The following is a 25440-nucleotide window of genomic DNA, read 5'->3' on the forward strand; positions in this document are numbered from 1 at the left end:
CCTATTGAGACTATTGAAGCATGCAGTAAGTGGAAAAAAAAAAGGTTTTAAAAATATTAAAAAAAAATTAAAAAATATAAAAGTTTAAATCACCCCCCTTTCACCCCATTCAAAATAAAATATATAAAAAAAAACCTACATAGACATATTTGGTATCGCCGCATTCAGAATCGCCCGATCTATCAATATAAAGAATTAATCCGATCGGTAAACGGTGTAACGAGAAAAAAATTCTAAACGCCAGAATTACGTTTTTTGGTCGCCGCAAAATTGCAATAAAATGCAATAACGGGCGATCAAAACATCGGATCTACCCCAAAATGTTATCAATAAAAACGTCAGCCTGGCGCGCAAAAAATAAGCCCTCACCCAGCCCCAGATCACAAAAATTGGAGACGCTACAGGTCTCGGAAAATGGCGCTATTTATTATTTTTTTTTTTTTTACCAAATTTTGGAATTTTTTTTCACCACTTAAATATAAAAGAACCTATACATGTTTGGTGTCTACGAACTCGTAATGACCTGGAGAATAAGAATGGCAGGTCAGTTTTAGCATTCAGTGAACGTGGTAAAAAAATAAATAAAAAATAACTGTTGTATTGCACTTTTTTTGCAATTTTACCGCACTTGGAATTTTTTCCTCGTTTTACCGTACACGATATGGTAAAACTAGTAATGGCATTGAAAAGTACAACTCGTCCTGCAAAAAATAAGCCCTCACATGGCCATATTGACCAAAAAATAAAAACGCTATGGCTCTGGGAACAAGGGGAGCAAAAAACGAAAAAGCAAAAACGGAAAATCCCAGGGTTGCGAAAGGGTTAATATTATGACCCTTAGTAATCACCTCACACTGAAGAGAGATCTAATAGATGAATGATGAGATCTATATTAAGCAGACAATGTGTGATTGCCTCACAGTCAAGCTGTGCTAGTTGTCCACAGCAACCAATCAGTGCTCAGCTTTCACTTTACGTCACAAGCTTCAATGCTGGAGGCTGCACTTTGGTTGCTACTGGCAACCAGAACGATCTTACTGTGAGACAGTTTTCATACATGAGGCCCCAGTTCCTTCTGTGACAGTCGTTGCTATAATTACAGACTTTAGAGCGACTCATCAGGTTTACCCACTTAAACGATTATATGGTTGCTGCCCCTTTACGACCTTGGACATATGAGTACGTCCAAGGTCGCATCCTCCTCTTTGGTATGGGCTCCGGCGATGAGCCCGCACCTTTCCGGGGACATGACAGCTGATCTGATCAGTTGTCATGTGCCCCTAACAGCGACGGGTGGATTCGCGATCCACCTGCGGCTTTTAACATGTTAAACGCCGCTGTCAAACTCTGACAGCGGCATTTAACATGACCATGCTGGTAGTGCATCATACGACCCGCCCAGTGGTCGGCGTTCATAGCAGATGAGCACTTTTTGCGGGCGATTGGGTGATCGCAGCTTCTGGTCTCCCATGGAGTGTAAAGTAAAAAAAAAATGTTTTCAAAAAATATTAAGAAAAAAATGTAAAAAATATAAAAGTTCAAACCACCCCCCTTTCGCTCCATTCAAAATAAAACAATAAAAAATACACATATTTGCTAACACCGCGTTCAGAATCGCCCGATCTATCAATATAAAAAAAGAATTAATCCGATCTGTAAACGGCGTAACGAGAAAAAAATCAAAATGCCAGAATTACGTTCTTTACATTCACCGCAACATCGCCCATTATTGCATTTTAATGCAATCAAAACATCGGATCTAACACAAAAAGGTATCAATAAAAACATCCACTCACTGCGTGAAAATAAACCTTCACCCAGCCCCAGATCACGAAAAATGGAGACGCTACCGGCCTCGGAAAATGGCGCCATTTTTTTTTTTTTTACAAACTTTGGATTTTTTTTCAGCACTTAAATAAAAAAGAACATATACATGTTTGGTATTTACGAACTCGTAATGACCTGGAGAATCTTAATAGCAGGTCAGTTTTAGCATTTAATTAAAGTGTTAAAAAAAAAAAACAATTGTGGACTTGCACTTTTTTTGCAATTTCACCGCACTTGGATTTTTTTTCCCATTTTCCAGTGCACTGTTTGGGAAAATAAATGCTGTCGTTCAAAAGCACAACTCGCCCCGCAAAAATAAGCCCTCACGTGGCCATATTGAGGGAAAAATAAAAAAGTTATGGCTCTAGGAAGAAGGGGAGCGAAAAATGAAAATGGAAAAACCCAAGGTGGTAAAGGGGTTAATAGGGACTCTTTGGGCTCTGTCGCTTTAATTCTTTAAGAACCTTTGGGCAAAAACTGTTGCATTCAACACATAGACACTCATTTTCTCCTTTATTTCTATAGAGCAGGGGTCTCAAACTCGGCTGGGTATATGGGCCGCACATGGAAAAAATTTGAATTTGGGGGGCCGCATTCTTTGTTCAGTGTGACATTTTTAGTGATACCATTTTTTTTCTATACACCTTTTGAACATTTTTGCCATGTTTATTTTTTTATGGCTTGGGTCGTTATGGATGTGGTGATAATAAACGTGCACTTTTTTGTGTTTACTTTAGTTTACATATAAAACAGCATTTTTAGTGCCCAATATTTTTTCATGCTTTATTTTATTTTTTATTTTTTTTACAATTTTATTTCCCCCAAATGGCCACATACAGTAATATTGTCTTACAATTAGCATCATATAGTAATAATGGAAAACATCTTGTAGTAATGTTCCCCATCCAAGTCCCCATCTTGTACTAATGTGCCCCATCCAGGTCCCCATCCCGGTCCCCATCCTGTGGCTATGTGCCCCATCCCGGTCCCCATGTTGTGGCTCTGTGCCCCATCCCGGTCCCCATGTTGTGGCTCTGTGCCCCATCCCGGTCCCCATGTTGTGGCTCTGTGCCCCATCCAGGTCCCCATCTTGGGGCTCTGTGCCCCATCCAGGTCCCCATCTTGGGGCTCTGTGCCCCATCCAGGTCCCCATCTTGGGGCTATGTGCCCCATCCAGGTCCCCATCTTGGGGCTATGTGCCCCATCCAGGTCCCCTCTTGGGGCTATGTGCCCCATCCAGGTCCCCATCTTGGGGCTATGTGCCCCATCCAGGTCCCCATCTTGTGGCTATGTGCCCCATCCAGGTCCCCTCTTGTGGCTATGTGCCCCATCCCGGTCCCCATCCTGTGGCTCTGTGCCCCATCCAGGTCCCCATCTTGGGGCTATGTGCCCCATCCAGGTCCCCATCTTGGGGCTATGTGCCCCATCCAGGTCCCCATCTTGTGGCAATGTTCCCCATCCAGGTCCCCTCTTGTGGCTATGTGCCCCATCCAGGTCCCCATCTTGTGGCAATGTTCCCCATCCAGGTCCCCTCTTGTGGCTATGTGCCCCATCCAGGTCCCCATCTTGTGGCTATGTGCCCCATCCAGGTCCCCATCTTGTGGCTATGTGCCCCATCCTGTGGCTATGTGCCCCATCCAGGTCCCCATCTTGTGGCTATGTGCCCCATCCCGGTCCCCATGTTGTGGCTATGTGCCCCATCCCGGTCCCCATGTTGTGGCTATGTGCCCCATCCCGGTCCCCATGTTGTGGCTCTGTGCCCCCTGTGCTGTTCTTCACACACATAAAATAGAAAAAAAAAAAAGATGATTCTCACCTGTCCTCCGTTCCCTCGGCGGCCTTCCTGCAGATGTGGCCCGCAGGCACCACAGAGTCCGACCCCTTGACGATCCCGACCTGGTCCAGGAGGAGCCGCCGACAGCAGCGCTGCATTGCCGCACAGAGACTGTCTCCCAGCACAGCATTTTCAATGTCAGCCGCCGGCCAATCAGAGGCCAGCAGCTGACATCTGCATATGGCAATGACGTCATACTCGCTGCGCCGACACGCAGATATCAGCTGCTGGCCTCTGATTGGCCGGCGGCTGGCATTGGAAATGCAGTGCTGGGAGACGGTCTCTGTGCGGCAATTCAGCGCTGCTGTCGGCGGCTCCTCCTGGACCAGGTCGGGATCGTCAAGGGGGTCTGTGCCTGCGGGCCGCATAAAGCAGCCTCAGGGGCCGCATGCGGCCCGCGGGCCGCGTGTTTGAGACCCCTGCTATAGAGCCTAAATTTGGGGAGCCAAATCTGGTGAAGGGGTGGGGGCGATCTTTTGAGTTTTAATGTTCGCAGTATTTTTAGTTTGGTGTTAAAGGCTTGAAAAATGTTGTTTTGTATTCAATGGGCGGTTACCACACACAGATTTTTTGCTTTATATACACTACCGTTCAAAAGTTTGGGGGGTCACCCAGACAATTTTGCGTTTTCCATGAAAACTCATACTTTTATTGATCAAATGAGTTGCAAAATGAATAGAAAATATAGTCCAGACATTGACAAGGTTAGAAATAATGATTTTTATTAGAAAGAATAATTTTCTCCTTCAAACTTTGCTTTCGTCAAAGAATGCTCCCTTTGCAGCAATTCCAGCATTGCAGACCTTTGGCATTCTAGCTGTTAATATGCTGAGGTAATCTTGAGAAATTTCCACCCATGCTTCCTGAAGCCCCTCCCACAAGTTGGATTGGCTTGATGGGCACTTTTTGCGTACCATACGGTCAAGCTGCTCCCACAACAGCTCAATGGGGTTGAGATCTGGTGACTGCGCTGGCCGCTCCATTACAGATAGAATACCAGCTGCCTGCTTCTTCCCTAAATAGTAAATGCATAATTTGGTCTGCTTTTGGTCATTGTCCTGTTGTAGGATGAAATTGGCTCCAATCAAGCGCTGTCCACAGGGTATGGCATGGCGTTACAAAATGGAGTGATAGCCTTCCTTATTCAAAATCCCATTTACCTAGTACAAATCTCCGACTTTACCAGCACCAAAGCAACCCCAGACCATCACATTACCTCCACCATGTTTGACAGATGGCATCAGGCACTCTTCCAGCATCTTTTCAGTTGTTCTGCATCTCACAAATGTTCTTCTGTGTGATCCAAGCACCTCAAACCTTGATTCATCTGTCCATAAAACTTTTTTCCAATCTTCCTCTGTCCAATGTCTGTGTTCTTTTGCCCATATTAATCTTTTCCTTTTATTAGCCAGTCTCAGATATGGCTTTTTCTTTGCCACTTTGCCCTGAAGGCCAGCATCCCGGAGTCGCCTCTTCACTGTAGATGTTGACACTGGCGTTTTGAGTGTACTATTTAATAAAGCTGCCAGTTGAGGAGCTGTGAGGCGTTAATTTCTCAAACTAGAGACTCTAATGTACTTGTCTTGTTGCTCAGTTGTGCAGCGGGGCCTCCCACTTCTCTTTCTACTCTGGTTAGAGCCTGTTTGTGCTCTCCTCTGAAGGGAGTAGTATACACCGTTGTAGGAAATCTTCAGTTTCTTGGCAATTTCTCTCATGGAATAGCCTTCATTTCTAAGAACAAGAATAGACTGTTGAGTTTCACATGAAAGTTCTCTTTTTCTGGCCATTTTGAGAGTTTCATAGAACAAACAAATGTAATGCTCCAGATTCTCAACTAGCTCAAAGGAAGGTCAATTTTATAGCTTCTCAAATTAGCCAAACCATTTTCAGTTGGGCTAACATACTTGTGCAAGGGTTTTCTAGGGATTTCTAAACATCCATTAGCCTTCTTACACAGTTAGCAAACACAATGTACCATTAAAACACTGGAGTGGTGGTTGTTGGAAATGGGCCTCTATACACCTATGTAAATATTGCAATAAAAACAAGACGTTTGCAGCTAGAATAGTCATTTACCACATTAACAATGTATAAAGTGTACTTCTGATTCATTTAATGTTAGCTTCATTGAAAAAAAATGTGCTTTTCTTTCAAAAATAATGACATTTCTAAATGACCCCAAACATTTGAACGGTAGTGTATATACAGTACAGACCAAAAGTTTGGACACACCTTCTCATTTAAAGATTTTTCTGTATTTTCATGACTATGAAAATTGTACATTCACACTGAAGGCATCAAAACTATGAATTAACACATGTGGAATTATATATTTAACAAAAAAGTGTGAAACAACTGAAAATATGTCTTATATTCTAGGTTCTTCAAAGTAGCCACCTTTTGCTTTGATGACTGCTTTGCACACTCTTGGCATTCTCTTGATGAGCTTCAAGCGGTAGTCACTGGAAATGATCTTCCAACAATTTTGAAGGAGTTCCCAGAGATGCTTAGCACTTGTTGGCCCTTTTGTCTTCACTCTGCGGTCCAGCTCACCCCAAACCATCTCGATTGGGTTCAGGTCTGGTGACTGTGGAGGCCAGGTCATCTGGCGTAGCACCCCATCACTCTCCTTCTTGGTCAAATAGCCCTTACACAGCCTGGAGGTGTGTTTGGGGTCATTGTCCTGTTGAAAAATAAATGATGGTCCAACTAAACGCAAACCGGATGGAATAGCATGCCGCTTCAAGATGCTGTGGTAGCCATGCTGGTTCAGTATGCCTTCAACTTTGAATAAATCCTCAACAGTGTCACCAGCAAAGCACCCCCACACCATCACACCTCCTCCTCCATGCTTCACGGTGGGAACCAGGCATGTAGAGTCCATCCGTTCACCTTTTCTGCGTCGCACAAAGACACGGTGGTTGGAACCAAAGATCTCAAATTTGGACTCATCAGACCAAAGCACAGATTTCCACTGGTCTAATGTCCATTCCTTGTGTTCTTTAGCCCAAACAAGTCTCTTCTGCTTGTTGCCTGTCCTTAGCAGTGGTTTCCTAGCAGCTATTTTACCATGAAGGCCTGCTGCACAAAGTCTCCTCTTAACAGTTGTTGTAGAGATGTGTCTGCTGCTAGAACTCTGTGTGGCATTGACCTGGTCTCTAATCTGAGCTGCTGTTAACCTGCGATTTCTGAGGCTGGTGACTCGCATAAACTTATCCTCAGAAGCAGAGGTGACTCTTGGTCTTCCTTTCCTGGGGCGGTCCTCATGTGAGCCAGTTTCTTTGTAGTGCTTGATGGTTTTTGCAACTGCACTTGGGGACACTTTCAAAGTTTGCCCAATTTTTCGCACTGACTGACCTTCATTTCTTAAAGTAATGATGGCCACTCATTTTTCTTTACTTAGCTGCTTTTTTCTTGCCATAATACAAATTCTAACAGTCTATTCAGTAGGACTATCAGCTGTGTATGCACCAGACTTCTGCACAACACAACTGATGGTCCCAACCCCATCTATAAGGCAAGAAATCCCACTTATTAAACCTGACAGGGCACACCTGTGAAGTGTAGACCATTACCGGTGACTACCTCTTGAAGCTCATCAACAGAATGCCAAGAGTGTGCAAAGCAGTCATCAAAGCAAAAGGTGGCTACTTTGAAGAACCTAGAATATAAGACATATTTTCAGTTGTTTCACACTTTTTTGTTAAGTATATAATTCCACATGTGTTAATTCATAGTTTTGATGCCTTCAGTGTGAATGTACAATTTTCATAGTCATGAAAATACAGAAAAATCTTTAAATGAGAAGGTGTGTCCAAACTTTTGGTCTATACGTATATATATATATATATATATATATATATATATATATATAATACTACATGGATTACATGTACAAACAGAAGGACGCTGCCAATAATATATCGTCCTTGCATCTAGCAAACCAAACCTAAGACAAGTATAATGAGCCTATAAGCCAAGCAATGAATCACAAATGCATCACAGATACACATACATATGTCTGTCATTTGAGTTAAGCCACGGCCCCACTATCAATATTTGGTCAGTATTTGGTCAGTATTTTTTCTCATGAGTGGGAGCCAAAACCAGGTGAGGAACAATCAGAGAAAAGGTATAATAGAAACAAGTCACCAATTCTGCATTTATCACCCACTCCTGGTTTTGACTCCCACTCCTGAGAAAAAATACTGACCGAATACTGATAGTGGGGCCGTGGCCTAAAAGCTATTTTTGATACGTTTGTGATTCATTGCTTGCTACTTTGAGGAAAATATGTTTATAATTGCAGGGACTAAACCATAGAACTAATAGTATAAATATATGTAGTGCACTTTAAGTATTGCAACAAGTCAGGCAATCATTATGTTGCAAGCTTGTGTTTTTTCCCTGAGTGTGTGAGCTTTTTCAGGATGGCAATTATGCCATTATTTCAAGTATACTGGACACCCTGATTATTTGTGACCATGAGAAAACATAGAGCCTTACCTGGGTAGATTTAAATAGATACTGTAGTTTTTGACGCTGATGATTGAGACCTAAAAGACTAAAATTCTATATCTCAGAATCATATTAGTGCCTACAAGCATGTTACATTATCTGATGCGTCTGTTCTGTCATGTGCAAGAAATGTAACATTTGCTTTTCTACTTTTGATGCAATTTGGTATGATGGATAGTGTCAGCTCAGATAAATTGAATCAGATTGTTTTGACATATCACTGAGCTAAGTGAAAAGACGATTATTTACATTCCTGGGTTGTCAAGTATTGCAAGTTTTGATTTGCAATATATATACTGTGTGTGTATATATCTATAAAAGTGTATATAGGTGTGTGTGTATATATATTTATACCTCTCTCATATATATATGTATATACTGTATGTATACAGTACAGACCAAAAGTTTGGACACACCTTCTCATTTAAAGATTTTTCTGTATTTTCATGACTATGAAAATTGTACATTCACACTGAAGGCATCAAAACTATGAATTAGCACATGTGGAATTATATACTTAACAAAAAAGTGTGAAACAACTGAAAATATGTCTTATATTCTAGGTTCTTCAAAGTAGCCACCTTTTGCTTTGATGACTGCTATGCACACTCTCGGCATTCTCTCAATGAGCTTCAAGAGGTAGTCACCGGAAATGGTTTTCACTTCACAGGTGTGCCCTGTCAGGTTTAATAAGTGGGATTTCTTGCCTTATAAATGGGGTTGGGACCATCAGTTGTGTTGTGCAGAAGTCAGGTGGATACACAGCTGATAGTCCTACTGAATAGACATTAGACCAGTGGAAATCTGTGCTTTTGTCTGATGAGTCCAAATTTGAGATCTTTGGTTCCAACCACTGTGTCTTTGTGCGACGCAGAAAAGGTGAACGGATGGACTCTACATGCCTGGTTCCCACCGTGAGGCATGGAGGAGGAGGTGTGATGGTGTGGGGGTGCTTTGCTGGTGACACTGTTGGGGATTTATTCAAAATTGAAGGCATACTGAACCAGCATGGCTACCACAGCATCTTGCAGCGGCATGCTATTCCATCCGGTTTGCGTTTAGTTGGACCATCATTTATTTTTCAAGAGGACAATGACCCCAAACACACCTCCAGGCTGTGTAAGGGCTATTTGACCAAGGAGGAGATGGTTTGGGGTGACCTGGACTGCAGAGTGAAGGCAAAAGGGCCAACAAGTGCTAAGCATCTCTGGGAACTCCTTCAAGATTGTTGGAAGAACATTTCCGGTGACTACCTCTTGAAGCTCATCAAGAGAATGCCAAGAGTGTGCAAAGCAGTCATCAAAGCAAAAGGTGGCTACTTTGAAGAACCTAGAATATAAGACATATTTTCAGTCTGACCCTGCATATAAACAGGCTAGGTGTTCATCGAAAGCAGTCAGCTCATGGAAGCTGACCAGACTAGATGTGTCTTGAAGCTGAAAAGAGAGACAAGCCAGAATCCCTCTCTGGAAAGAGTCTGCACAGGTTGTGTGCAAAGAACCGCAAATGTTAGTGGCTGCTATGGACAACAGCTGTTTTGTTTGATCGAGCTGGGGCTGGGTGTGTCTAAAGTAGCCACAGTCTTTTCTGTCTAGTTAGTACTTGGACAAGGAGTTTGTTTTGGTGTTGTGTAACCTGTGGAAAGCAATAAAAACTGTATGTGTTTGGACCAAAAACTGCATTGCCTGTGTGAACACTACCCAAGGCCTAATGCCTAAACCTACCAGAGAGATTGTATGTGAAAATGAGCTGTTTGCAAGTCCAGCGGTGCTTAAATCTACGTAGTGTATAGAGCCGCGTGTGTTGGCCATTCTCGTGTACTGCTGTTAAGCTGAATTTCATGTAATTTCAATGGGAGCTGAGTTGCAGCACTTGTGAACGTCCACTAAATAGTTAATCATAAATGTCCAAAGAGTAGAAAAGCACGCTAGACACTTCAGTGACTATGATATACATACAATCTTATGCAGCCTACTCTATATTGCCGGATGAAAGAGACTCCAGTTAGGTAAAAACAATGAATTTTATTGAATACAAAAAAACATACAAAAAAGAAAGGAAACAAGAAACAGGGTGGGACAAAACCTCCAATAGAGAGAGGTGATACTTGAAGCTAGTTTAAATCATATACATACTGAAAACATCAAAAATGTTGCTGGGCAAGAGATAGCACTGGTGCATAATAACAGCACATTCAATTCAACTAATAAATGCACACCTGAATAAAATCTAATAAAGTGCCAAGTGCAAGCACAATGCAAATTTGCTTAAATTGACCATGTATACCAGCTCAATCATTGCAGCCTATAATACTTGTTGTATAAAGTGCCAAGTGCCTATGTAATCAAGCAACCAAGCAATAGGATGCAAATATCTATCTGGTCATACAGCCCTATAATACAGTGCACATAATTCAGCCCCACTCACTGAAGCATATATAACAAAAGATAAGTGTAACGGCATATTATCTGAGGTTTTCAATGTATGGAGAGCATGATGCACCAATGTGTGTAGCTTCACCTCTCAGAACCCCAACGCCATTTCACAATACTCTTCTTCCGGGGGCTGAGTTGCATTGTGCTTGCACTTGGCACTTTATTAGACTTGTTTATTCAGGTGTGCATTTATTAGTTGACTTGAATGTGCTGTTATTATGTACCAGTGCTATCTCTTGCTCAGTAACATTTTTGATGTTTTCAGTATGTATCTGATGTAACCTAGCTTCAAGTATCACCTCTCTCCATTGGAGGTTTTGTCCCACCCTGTTTCTTGTTTCCCTTTTTTATGTTTTTTTTGTATTCAATAGAATTCATTGTTTTTACCTAGCTGGAGTCTCTTTCATCCGGCAGTATAGAGTATGCTGCATAGGATTATATGTCCACTAAATAATGTACAGAGCGATGCTGTTGCAGTTCTGGGTAAATCTGACCCCAGCAGGAACTAATATATAAGTCTTGAACAAGGGGCTGAGGCTGGGCTGGGTACCTGGCGCAGACTTTCGCAAGCATGGGCATGATTGTCTTTTGCTTTTGATTCGATTTCTATTAACAATAGATGGAGTCCCCTTTTATACTTATGCTGATAGCTAGCATTAATATGACTACTATATGGGCTCTCCACCTATAGTTGTTTGTCTATTCACTTTCTATATCTGTATAAAGCATTGCTGCAGTAAGTACTTATGTAATCACAAATTTTTTGGTGTATTATGCTGGGTATACTAGTACCTAACTAGTTTACTATCATGTTTAATTCATGAAGCTTACTTAAATAACCTATGCATGCATACTGTGTCTGGGTGATTTAGCCTTGCACTGGGTTACTTATCTCCACATCTTGATATTAAATGACCTTAAATATTTACGCAATTTTTTTTTTTAATGAAATGAATTAATAAAATTATATGTTTTTAGCTCATACTCAATGTTCTCCTCCTTTTTTCATAAATTTATATGAGTTGTGTAGCTTTAATGTGGGGCACTTGCCCGGTCCATTGAAATGAAACTAGGGATATATTGTTGGAACATTTATATGTATATATAAGTCTTGAACAACCTCTTGAATTTTGTCACCAAGTCCAGAGCCTGAGGGGGCCAGTACATGGTTCAGACATACATCGAATAACAAAAAAAGAAGTTATGTTTGGCCCACCCAAACCCTGCATTAGGCATAATAAAGTATATCAGATTTTCCTAAGTGTTCCTTTAATAGAGTTGTTCAGTCTAAGAAGAAAAGTGGTGCAGTCATTCTATGTGAGTGCAGATTGCAGAATCGTGACAGTGTGAGATGCGCACACTGTCAGAATTCTCCAGTATTGGGGTGATTGAGCAGTCACATGACCAAACGTATGTGATTTACATACTGGCGATCACATGCTGACTAGTCTCATGTGGCTACATTCAATTCTCTACAATTCAGGACATGATCACAAGTATGCAAATCGCACACATTCGCTCATGGGACCACCCATTCACTGGGAATTCAGGGGACTCGTAACAGTGTGCAAATAGCACACCATCAGAATTAGCCAGCCTGCAGTTACATACAGTGGTGGCCAAAAGTATTGGCACCCCTGCAATTCTGACAGATAATACTCAGTTTCTTCCTGAAAATGATTGCAATCACAAATTCTTTGGTATTATTATCTTCATTTAATTTGTCTTCAATGAAAAAACACAAAAAGAATTGTCCTAAAGCTAAATTGGATATAATTCCACACCAAACCTAAAAAAGGGGGTCGACAAAAGTATTGGCACTGTTTGAAAAATCATGTGATGCTTCTCTAATTCGTGTAATTAACAGCACCTGTAACTTACCTGTGGCACCTAACTGGTGTTGGCAATAACTAAATCACACTTGCAGCCAGTTAACATGGATTAAAGTTGACTCAACCTCTGTCCTGTGTCCTTGTGTGTACCACATTGAGCATGGAGAAAAGAAAGAAGACCAAAGAACTGTCTGAGGACTTGAGAAACCAAATTGTGAGGAAGCATAAGCAATCTCAAGGCTACAAGTCCATCTTCAAAGACCTGAATGTTCCTGTGTCTTCCGTGCGCAGTGTCATCAAGAAGTTTAAAGCCCATGACACTGTGGCTAACCTGCCTAGATGTGGACAGAAAAGAAAAATTGACGAGAGATTTCAACGCAAGATTGTGCGGATGGTGGATAAAGAACCTTGACTAACATCCAAACAAGTTCAAGCTGCCCTGCAGTCCGAGGGTACAACAGTGTCAACCCGTACTATTCGTCGGCGTCTGAATGAAATGGGACTGTATGGTAGGATACCCAGGAAGACCCCACTTCTTACCCTGAGACATAAAAAAGCCAGGCTGGAGTTTGCCAAACTTACCTGAGAAAGCCTAAAACGTTTTGGAAGAATGTTCTCTGGTCAGATGAGACAAAAGTAGAGCTTTTTGGGAAAAAGCATCAACATAGAGTGTACAGGAAAAAAAAAGAGGCATTCAAAGAAAAGAACACGGTCCCTACAGTCAAACATGGCGGAGGTTCCCTGATGTTTTGGGGTTGCTTTGCTGCCTCTGGCACTGGACTGCTTGACCGTGTGCATGGCATTATGAAGTCTGAAGACTACCAACAAATTTTGCAGCATAATGTAGGGCCCAGTGTGAGAAAGCTGGGTCCCCCTCAGAGGTCATGGGTCTTCCAGCAGGACAATGACCCAAAACACACTTCCAAAAGCACTATAAAATGGTTTGAGAGAAAGCACTGGAGACTTCTAAGGTGGCCAGCAATGAGTCCAGACCTGAATCCCATAGAACACCTGTGGAGAGATCTCAAAATGGCAGTTTGGAGAAGGCACCCTTCAAATATCAGGGACCTGGAGCAGTTTGCCAAAGAAGAATGTTCTACAATTCCAGCAGAGCATTGTAAGAAACTCATTGATGGTTACCGGAAGCGGTTGTTCGCAGTTATTTTGGCTAAAGGTTGTGCAACCAAGTATTAGGCTGAGGGTGCCAATACTTTTGTCTGGCCCATTTTTGGAGTTTTGTGTGAAATGATCAATGATTTGATTTTTGCTTCATTCTCTTTTGTGTTTTTTACTTGCAAGCAAATTAAATGAAGATAATAAGACCAAAGAATTTGTGATTGCAATCATTTTCAGGAAGAAACTGAGTATTATCTGACAGAATTGCAGGGGTACCAATACTTTTGGCCACCACTGTAGATCGAGACTGACAGTCTTGCAGAGTGGCCAGACAACCCCTTTAAGTAATAGATTATAATGTTGGCACGATCACAACAGTATTGTGGCCCATTCGCTCTCCAGCAGGCGAGTACTTTAGAGAAGAACTACAGGCATGACCTATTATATATTTGACCATTTCTCATTCTTTTTTATTATGTTTGTCAGACTCATGATGAATTCACCATTACGCATGTAATTGTACCAAAGCAGTCTGCAGGACCAGACTATTGTGACATGGAGAATGTGGAGGAGTTGTTTAATGTGCAAGATCAACACAATCTTCTTACCTTGGGCTGGATCCATGTAAGTAAAAAATATTGGAAATTATTTCCACTCGTTGAGGAAGTGTCTGCCCAGCTGCGAGAAAGTTTGACAAACATTGATTGTAAAAAATTAATACTTGACTATTATTACTCCTTTATTGTATCTCTGGGCTGAGCCCAGTGATTGGCTGCAGGGGTTACGTTCTGTAGGTGTGAAGTCACCACTGCAGCTCTGTCAAGAAAGACCACTTTGTGGGGGCCAAGATTAATTTTGTTATTTTACTCTAAACTCAGCCTTTTGGGAGGTTTTCTTATGACAGCTGACAAGCACTTTACTGGTGGATAGGCGCTTCCCTTTTGTCTTCAAAAATACTGTTAGGTTTTGCAGCAGTCAACATGTGTAATCATTAATGCATGAATTATAAAGATTATCAAAATGTTACTAGGATTTCTGTGACCTGTTGACATGCAATTAATGCACAGCCCTGTGCTTTTATATGGCCACAGAACACTTTAGTAGCTTCTAATATTCTTACATTTTGCAGCAATGGGATACATATACACCGTATATATTTTTAGACTCTTCTTCGACTTTAGTTATTTTTTTAACAAGCATTCCAGTAAAATTTTAGTACCTGTAAAAAGTGAACATGGATTGTCTAATTAGGTAGTTTTGCTTTTTATTTTACATGTGTTTAATAAAATACACTGTTCAGCAAAAATTAATACACCCCGACTAGATGTAGTAGTTTTTGATGGGGGCTGTATTCATTTTTGTATCAACTAACTTGATTAGAACTGAAGTTTTAGTGATGAAATTTATATTAATTAACCTTATGCTGTAGCTGTAGAGAAAGCCCTGTATGGTACATCCAAAATTCATACATTGATCTAATGCCACTAGGCAAAAACTTACAAACCGGAACATGAGGTTCTTAGTTTAAGATTCTGATCAGATTGTATGAAGCCCACTGCTACGTCACGGCAAACCTCTCAGGGCATTTTTAATTAGCAGGATACTGCAAGAGGGGTTGTGTATATTTTTGCTCTCAGTTCACAGTCTGAGAACATATCAAAGATGAGTTTTCAAGCTCCTTTCAGTTGGTGTTGTGTTTTGGCCATTGTTGCTGTGGTACTGTGCTGTGGGGTGGTGTGGTTTGGAGTCATGAGGACACAGGCTTGCAGTATGGGTGCTGGGAGGCCCTAGGTAGCCCATCCTGCTGGTGCGCTATTGCTGTGGCAGTGCTTGGTGCACGGCTCCACACCTTTAAGGCTAGGAAAAGGTTACGGACCCACTGAGAGGTTTGCTATGATGTGGTAGTGGGCTTCATACACTCTGATCAGAATGTTAAACTAAGAATGTAATGTTCAGTTTTATCAATGTTTGCCTAGTGGCCTTAGATCACTATATGATTTTTGGATGTTCGGTCCATGTCATTGCCTTCAGCTTTCATGTTATGGGTTAAAAAAATGTTCTATTAAGCTCCGTCTTGTCAAAATGTTGGAAATTGTGCTTGTGTTCATTGAGATATTGATTAAAATCTTACTTTTCAAAGGAGGTGTACTTATTTATGCTGAGCACTGTACATTACAGTGTGTTCTATCATCATGATCAATAATGAATTATTTCTTCATTTCGCTTTTGTTTTGCAGACACATCCAACACAGACAGCTTTCTTGTCCAGCGTAGATCTTCACACTCACTGTTCCTACCAACTCATGCTACCAGAAGCCATCGCTATTGTTTGTTCTCCAAAGCACAATGAGTATGTGCGCTATACAATCAAAATGTATCATTATGTACTTTTATACATGCTATGTACCATACCATACTATACCATGGCTAGATACAATAGAGCAGCCTACACAGCAGTATAATTTTTGAAGGTTATGCAATATTTTATATTTTTTATGTAGAATTTATCTGCACAGTTGAGTAATGTAGTAAATACATTGCTTAATCTTTATTGTAAATTAATATTGCAATATAGTTTGTGTTATAGTCCAGAGATGCATTTTTAAACCTGATGTTTTCGACGTACAGTGTTTGGTGTAAATACTGCAAAGACTCTAAGGGGCTGAACTTTTTACTGTAAGCTGATATATGTCAGCTGTTTAGCTAGTACTTTCATGATTCTCAACAGACTTTTGCAAAAATGTTGCATCTTTTAACCTAAATAATTTCGAGCAAAAATCTGTATGATATCTACTCTGCCCGCATCCTCCACCACTTGCTACAATCATCGTGTCAACATAAAACAACTGAAATATTATGTTATCCTAAAATTGTATTCTGGGCCTTACCTGCCTCCAAATTTAATTTGTCTTTTTCACAATATATACCAACCATATAGTATTCGATCACAAGAAAAAATAAGGTTACATTCATTTCTGTGTCCAAGTCTTCTTCACATTTTCAATATTTTTGATTAGTACGATAGCATGACTATTTTACCTTTCAAACAATAGACACCTCATTGGATCCCATTTAACTTCATCAACAGTTAATGCAGCTCATGAGGCACTGTTGGCTTCTGTCACATTATAAATCTGGCAGAGCATTATAGCTTCAGTTTTTAAGATGTAAACGGGCCTAAACATAAATGTGGAAGTGGCACCGGTCAAATTCATCACAATATGCTAAAAAATGTAAAAATAGTCACACACAGAGCTTAGAAGGATTCAGCTAGTCAGTGTTTAATCACGTGATGTCATAGACATAATGGGAAAGAGAAGAATTAACTAGGTAGAAAGGCAAAATGAGCAATTGTAAGTACACAGTGCTATATAATATGATGACTACAATACATTAAGAGGATAAAAATTTGATGGGAGGAGTACTTTTTTTAACAAAAACCTTATAAATCTTCCAATCAATATATATATACATAAGTTGTCTTGTGATTGGATATTACATCTCTTTATTATATCAATTAGATCTCACAAAACATAAAAAAAATTATATTTTAAAATTGACCATTTTCTGTGTCTATTAGTATTGAGCGAGCATGCTCGACACTGCTCGGTACTCGCCCGAGCATCTCGCTACTCGGGATGTTCGGCGAGCACCGAGCATTTCCGGGTTACTCGGGCGGGAGCTCGGGTCTCCGCCCTGCACGTTTGGCGCTCTTTACGGAGCCAATGAACATGCAGGGATTGCCAGCCAGTCACTGTGATGCCACAGCCATGTTGTTTGTGGGCATTACAGTGATTGGCTGGCTGCACAGCGTCACCTCGAGTATTTAAAACCGGGCGCCGCCATCTTGGACCCAGTCGCTTCGGATCAGACAGTGAAGACAGTGTAGGAAGAGTGCTGCAGAGCTAGGGAGAGATTTATACTGCGAAAAAGTTAGTGTAGGGTCTCTAAAGGCTGCCAAATCAAACAAACAGTCCTTCTCAGGACTAATATCCATCCCAGATATCAGGCAGGCAGGCAGGCTGTATAGGAGACGCAGTGGTTATACCAACAAACACTGCATTACAGTCCTGTGTGCTCCTGCTGGTCAAATTGTTAGACTTATCCCCCGGTCTCAGGGGCCAGGAAAAATCCTTTTTTTTTCATCTAAATCCTGTATTTTTTTTTCCCTCAGTCAGACTGTACAAATACGCGTCTTATTAACCTTTTGGTATCCCCCCCCCCCCAAAAAAAAAAAAATTGAGTGTGTCTGTGACTGTTCAGACACCAATATATCTGTTTAAAAGAGTCTGATGTAGGCCAGATAACTAGAACTGTGGTTTTGCAGTTCCACGGTTCAGATCTCTGTATTATCCTGCTTTTGGCATTTTTTTCATAAAAAAAAGCCTAATAGTGTCTCCCTGACTGTTCAGACACCAATATATCTGTTTAAAAAAAGTCTGGTGTAGGCCAGATAACTAGAACTTTGGTTTTGCAGTTCCACGGTTCAAATTTCTGTATTATCCACCTTTTTGCCTTTTTTACATAAAAAATTGAGTGTCTCGCTCAGTGTTCAGACATAATTATATCTGTTTAAAAGATTCTGGTGTAGGCCAGAGAAATAGAACTGTGGGTTCCTTTTCAACGGTTCTGATCTCCTTTTTATTACCCTTTTTCCATTGATAGTGTGAGTGTAAACTATTTTACTTCATTTACAATGGGCAAGGCGCGTGGCAAGGGACGTGGAACTGGACGTTCTGGTGATGGTGCGTGTAGAGGACGGGGCCGTGGCCAAGGTGAAAATGTGCCACAACCAACAGCCACATCTTCTCGCTCCCACTTCTTGACCGAATTACTAGAGAAGCACACTACAACACCAGTATTGCGAACTGATCAGTGTGAACAGGTTATTAATTGGATAGCAGATAATACTTCCAGTTACCTGGGCACCTCCACCTCCGGTCTGTCTTCCACAGGGTCAAGTTTTAGTAGCCGTGAGTCTCGACCGCATACTCCTCCTCACCCTGATGCTCCTTCGTCCCACCATGCCGAGTGTCGTCAGACAGCAACTGATCCCACATTTGGACACGCTGAAGAGCTGTTCACTGGTCCATTTCCATATTTGTGCCCCTCGCCTGCTCCGCTTGAAGTGGTGGAAGAGGAGATCCCATGTAGCGATGCTCAAATATTTGAACAGCCACGGCCAGAGGAAGTCGACGCTGGCAACTTGTCACAAGAGGTGGACGATGACGAGACACAATTGCCACGAAGTGAGGAGGAGGATCGTGGTGCGCAAGTGGAAGAGGAGGAGGTGGTGGATGATCTAGTAACTGACCCAACGTGGCAGGAGGACACGCAGAGCGAGGCCAGCAACACACAGGGGGAAGGAGGCAGAGTACCCCAACAGGCAGGAAGAAGCAGTGTGGTGGCCGCACACAGAAGGCGGGCAACAGTTCCCCGTAACACTAACACGAGGGACGATGCCAGTACAATGGGTAGGTCTTCCAGAGTCTGGAATTTTTTTAAAGACTCTGCTGATAACCCCAAAAAGGCCATTTGTACCACCTGCCATGCCAGCATCAGCAGGGGTGACAAAACTACCAGCCTGACCACCACCAGCATGATCAGGCACATGGCAGCAAAGCACCCGACTTTGTGGGGCGAACCCCAGGGTCCACGACCAGTGTCAGCGGGTGTCACCACTGACTCTTCCGCTGTTGTGCATGTAAGAGAACCCCCTGTCCATACTGCATGCAAAGATGCCCCTCCTCTCAGTCTTCACTTGTTATGGCAGTTTCTCAAGAAACAGCATCAACGTCCACGTCCCACCGCAGCGTTCAATTGTCCATATATTAGAGCTTTGAACGAAAGCGCAAACTAGCAGCCAACGCCCCACAGGCCACAGTCCTAAATTCGCACATTTTACGACTGCTTGCATTGGAAATGCTGCCTTTTAGGCTGGTGGAGACGGAATCCTTATGGCGGTGGCCGTCCCTCTGTACTCGGTCCCCAGCCGACACTATTTTCCCCGGTGTGCCATCCCTGCACTACACAAGCTCGTGTCCCAAAACATCTGCTGTGCCCTAAACAACGCAGTTACTGGGAGAGTCCACCTGACAACGGACACGTGGCCAGGGACTGTACATCTCCCTGACGGCACACTGGGTAAACATAGTGGAAGCCGGGACCCAGTCGGACCTTGGGACTGAGCACATCCTCCCCACACCGAGGATTGCGGGCCCTATGTCAGTCAGAGTTGCCCCCACAGTGTACAGCTCCTGCGCATCATCCTCCTCCTCCTCATGTTCAGCCTCCATCTCAGATATCACCACTTCAGTTACAAGCTGGAAGCACTGCAGTACTGCCTCAGCCAAGCGGCAACAGACTGTGCTGAAACTCATAAGCTTAGGTGATAAACCTCACACTGCTTGTAAGTTGTGGACAGCTGTGAAAGAGCAGGCAGATCTGTGGCTGTGACCGCTGAACCTACATCCAGGCATGGTCGTGTGTGACAATGGCCGTAACCTGGTGGTGGTTCTGAGGCGAGACGAGATCACACACGTACCATGCCTGGCTCATGTGATTTTAACCTCGTGGTTCAGCGGTTTCTTAAATCATACCCCGAGTTGCCAGATCTGCTCGTCAAAGTACGCCACCTGTCAGCTCATTTTCGGAATTCGGCTACAGCTTCCGCCGCCCTTGCTGTGTTGCAGCAGCGTTTGCAGCTTCCGGCACACCAAGTGGTGTGTGATGTCCCCACACGTTGGAACTCTACCCTCCACATGTTGCAAAGGATTTGTGAGCAGAAGAGATCAGTTGTGGAGTACCAGCTGTAACAAGGTCGTCGATATTCAGGTCAGACTCCACACATAAGACCTCAGGAGTGGACCTGGATGTCTGACATATGTACCATCCTGACAAACTTTGAGGAGTCCACCAAGATGGTGAGTGGCGATGACGCCATCATTAACGTCAGCATCCCACTTGTCTGTCTTTTGCAACGCTCTCTGCATAGAATTCAAGAGGAGGCATTGCAGCCAGAGTATGATGAGATGGATCAAGAAGCCGTAATGGGCGATTACACACAGCCCAGCCTCATCTCATCCCAAATTGCATTGGGGGACAATGAGGAAGAGGAGGAGGAGGAGGAAGAACAGGAGCTGGTATCATGCGCTGTAGACGGTAGTACCTGTACAACTGTCATACCGTCAGTTCAGCGTGGGTGGCCTGAGGACAGAGGGAAGGAGGAGGAGGAGCAGGAGGAGAGCATGGTCAGTCGTCATCTTGGTGAGGACACGGAAGTCTTGCCCATTACCAGTCTGGCACGCATGGCTGACTTTATGTTACGCTGCCTTAACCGTGACCCTCGCGTTGTCAAAATGTTGGGTGACCGTTATTACTGGTTGGTGACACTTTTAGACCCCCATTACAAGGAGAACTTTCACTCTCTTATTCCTGAGGTGGAGAGGTCTACAAAAATGTGGCAGTACCAGAAGGCCCTTGCTGCAGAACTGTTAAAAAAATTCCCATCTGAACACGCTAGCGGCAGAGGTCACAGTTCGTTGACCAACCAAGGCGTACAGGCGAGAGAGACGCAACTCCAATCCAGCAGAGGCAGGGGAACACTGTCAACATTCTGGGACAGTTTTCTGAGACCCGCCCAGCTTACAAGCCCTGAGGCACGGGGTACTCTCACAAGGAGTGGAAAGTTTCAAAAGATGGTGAGGGAGTACCTTGCCAACCGTACCAGCATCCTCCGTGATTCCTCTGTGCCTTTTAATTATTGGGTATCCAAGCTGGACACTTGGAATGAACTCGCTCTGTACACCTTGGAGGTCCTGGCCTGCCCTGCCGCTAGCTTGTTATCGGAGCGTGTTTTTAGTGCCGCTGGGGGAATTATAACTGATAAGCGCACTCGCCTGTCAACTGACAATGCTGACAAGCTGACCCTTATCAAAATGAACAAGGGCTGGATTGGGCCAGACTTCTCATCACCACCAAATGACAGCAGAGTAACATAAAGTCAAATCCACTATGTTATTTCGGGAGGTGTATTCCCATGCACCGCTTCACACCCACACATGGGTATACGCTTCCTCATTTCGGCTGTTTTATGTTCTTCTCCTTATCCTCAGCCTCCACCACCACCACTATACCACCAGGGTGACCGTGGTCCATATTGCCAGCATTGCAAGTTCCTCCGTCCTAATTTTTGGCAGCTTTTGCTTGGAAGGCATATGCAAAGACTGTGGGAGACCCACTCCCCAATAATGGGAATAATGTTTTTAATATGCTGTACTGCATGGCTCTTATAAGGGGCATGAAAACCGTCTTGTTAAGCTACTGTGACCCCCACCACTCTTCCAAGGGGCATTAAAACCATCTTGTTAAGCTACTGTGACCTCCACATCTCTTCCAAGGGGCATTAAAACCGTCTTGTTAAGCTACTGTGACCTCCACCACTCTTCCAAGGGGCATTAAAACCGTCTTCTTAAGCTACTGTGACCTCCACCACTCTTCCAAGGGGCATTAAAACTGACTTGTAAGCTACTGTGACCTCCACCTCTCTTCCAAGGGGCATTAAAACCGTCTTGTTAAGCTACTGTGACCTCCACCACTCATCCAAGGGGCATTAAAACTGTCTTGTTAAGCTACTGTGACCTCCACATCTCTTCCAAGGGGCACTAAAACCGTCTTGTTAAGCTACTGTGACCTCCACGTTTCTTCCAAGGGGCATTAAAACCATCTTGTTAATCTACTGTGACCTCCACGTCTCTTCCAAGTGGCATTAAAACCGTCTTGTTAAGCTACTGTGACCTCCACCACGCTTCCAAGGGGCATTATAACCATCTGGTTAAGCTACTGTGACCTCCACCACTCTTCCAAGGGGCATTAAAACCATCTTGTTAAGCTACTGTGACCTCCACCACTCTTCCAAGGGGCATTAAAACCGTCTTGTTAAGCTACTGTGACCTCCACCACTCTTCCAAGGGGCATTAAAACTGTCTTGTTAAGCTACTGTGACCTCCACCACTCTTCCAAGGGGCATTAAAACCGTCTTGTTAAGCTACTGTGACCTCCACCACTCATCCAAGGGGCATTAAAACTGTCTTGTTAAGCTACTGTGACCTCCACCACTCTTCCAAGGGGCATTAAAACCATCTTATTAAGCTACTGTGACCTCAACGTCTCTTCCAAGGGGCACTAAAACCGTCTTGTTAAGCTACTGTGACCTCCACGTCTCTTCCAAGGGGCATTAAAACCGTCTTGTTAATCTACTGTGACCTCCACGTCTCTTCCAAGTGGCATTAAAACCATCTTGTTAAGCTAATGTGACCTCCACCACGCTTCCAAGGGGCATTAAAACCATCTGGTTAAGCTACTGTGACCTCCACCACTCTTCCAAGGGGCATTAAAACCGTCTTGTTAAGCTACTGTGACCTCCACCACTCTTCCAAGGGGCATTAAAACTGTCTTGTTAAGCTACTGTGACCTCCACGTCTCTTCCAAGGGGCATTAAAACCGTCTTGTTAAGCTACTGTGACCTCCACGTCTCTTCCAAGGGGCATTAAAACCATCTTGTTAAGCTACTGTGACCTCCACCACTCTTCCAAGGGGCATTAAAACCGTCTTGTTAAGCTACTGTGACCTCCATGTCTCTTCCAAGGGGCATTAAAACCGTCTTGTTAAGCTACTGTGACCTCCACCACTCTTCCAAGGGGCATTAAAACTGTCTTGTTAAGCCACTGTGACCTCCACGTCTCTTCCAAGGGGCATTAAAACCGTCTTGTTAAACCACTCTGACCTCCACGTCTCTTCCAAGGGGCATTAAAACTGTCTTGTTAAACCACTCTGAACTCCACAGCTGTTCCAAGGGGCATTGAAATGTTGTTTTTAATTAACTCTAACCTCCACGACTCTTCCAACGGGCATTGCATTTCTTCCTAATTTTAATGAGCTTTTGCTTTTCAATGCATAGGCGAACACTAAGGGAGACCCACTCCCCAATAATGGGTACAAGGTTTTTAGTACGCTGTAATCCACGTCTGTTTCAAGGGGCATTGCAGTTCCTCATAATTTTTGGAAAGCCTTCCATTCACTGCTTAGGCCAACAGTGTACAGGAGACCCAGTTGCTTTAAATGGAAAAAACGGTTTAGTTAAGGCTCTCTGACCTCCATGTCACTTCCAAGGGGCATTGCACTCACTGTATGCCCTATAACTGTGTAGCCGAACCTCTCCTTTTGGTACAGAAACATATCCTACAAGACATGTGTGGTTGACTGGCCTGATATTGATGTGAATGGTCCCTGTTCCTCCTGCTCTTTCTCCTTTGCCACCACCTCATCCATCATTCATCACCTGAAGCTTTGTTTTAACGGGAGTCATAGAACTGGGATAGTAGCAGGAAACATCCAGCAATCCTCGGAGGAGGTAGGATATGCGCCAAAACGCTGACCACCTCAGGCCTAGCCGCTACTACATACATGCGCTTGCATTCCAAGCAACAGAAAGCTAAGGAGATGGATGGCCTCATGATCATGAATAATTTACTCGTTGTGTAGGAGGCTGACCACTGCTGCTGACTACCTTCTGAACTTTGTGTTGAAGCCTGATTGACCCAGGATCCGCAATCCTCTATGTCTGGAGGACGTGTTGCATCCCAGTGTCCAACTGTATCCCGGCTTCCACAATATTAACCCAGTGTGAAGGCGTCAGTCAGATGGACCATCCCTGGCCACATTCACTTGTCCACGTGTTTTTGGTTAGGCTGTCCTTCAAATAGGGGTGGCTGGGGACCGTGTGTGGGCACCCGGCCGCGGGGCGGCTGGGGACCCAGCATGGACACCCGGCCGCCCCCTGGCGGCTGGGGACCAAGCGTGGACACCCAGCCGCCGGGCGGCTGGGGACTGAGTATGGATACCAGGCCGCCAATGCAGCCATGATGTGGTGGCCAGATTCCGCCTCCACATGCCTAAAAGGCCCAATTTCAAGTGCAGGCAAGCAGTATGGTATTGCCGCGTGGGGGTGGGTGGCAGCCTGCATACTTGCGCTTGCATTGCAAGGAATGGGGGAGGTACAATTGAACACTGCCCTGGGACAAGGACTTGCACGGGGATAGTTGCAAGTCTGCATCTTCTGATGCGGCAAGGATGACTTCTGATGGGAACACTTTTACGCAGTGACCTGGGTGTCAGAGATGCTTCCAGGGGTCTTCTCCATGCTGTTCCCATGTCTTTTCAACACTGTATGCATGTGTCACACAGCACATGGCCAGATAAGTTTGTAAAATGTTAAAATGACATTTCCCGGTGAATGCATTTGTGAAAGCAATACAAAAGTGCAAAAACGCATAAAAAGTGCTACTTGTGAACATAGCCCAAGGTGTGGAGGAGTATTTTTGTTTTGGGTTATTTATTTTACCTTATACACAAGTCTTTACCATGGAAAGGAAGTTCCTTAACGTATTTCACAGGAAAACAGTTTCAGTTTCGTTTTTGAACATTTTATTGTGAGCCCGTAAAAGTGGCTTAATATCTCTGACCACGTTGTTGACAGCAGTGACCTGGGGGTCAGAAATGCTTCCTGGGGCTATCCCCATGCGGTCCCCATGTCATTTGAGCACTGTCACTATCGTTTTGGGCACTTTTTAGGCTTTCTACTGACTGCCGGGAGTGCCGCTGCAAAAATGCTCGGGTCTCCCATAGACTAACATTGGGCTCGTTGCTCGGGTCGAGCACCCGAGTATCACGGTGAGCTCGGCCCGAGCTTCGAGCACCCGAGCATTTTAGTGCTCGCTCAACACTAATGTCTATGTGTTTGAATTATGGTGTCCCCTAATGTTTGATTCCTTCTCAAAAAGTCCACCTAATGTGTCCAGTGCCAGCGGTCACACATATC

The 25440-nt window shown here is 43.6% G+C and overlaps 1 protein-coding gene across 2 annotated transcripts in view; it reads left to right on the plus strand.

Annotated features, from left to right (window-relative positions):
- STAMBPL1 (STAM binding protein like 1) overlaps positions 1-25440 on the plus strand; it is a 104290-nt gene that overhangs the window by 74220 nt on the left and 4630 nt on the right. For both annotated transcript variants that reach the window (XM_073685522.1, XM_073685523.1), the window contains 2 exons: positions 14049-14186; positions 15800-15912. In XM_073685522.1, the coding sequence (XP_073541623.1) occupies positions 14049-14186; positions 15800-15912 (251 nt within the window). The remainder of the gene's footprint in view (positions 1-14048; positions 14187-15799; positions 15913-25440) is intronic.

This window comes from Phyllobates terribilis, unplaced genomic scaffold (assembly GCF_046119375.1).
Source record: "Phyllobates terribilis strain yellow unplaced genomic scaffold, ASM4611937v1 Scaffold_5__5_contigs__length_657084704, whole genome shotgun sequence".
NCBI classification, from domain to species: Eukaryota; Metazoa; Chordata; class Amphibia; order Anura; family Dendrobatidae; genus Phyllobates; species Phyllobates terribilis.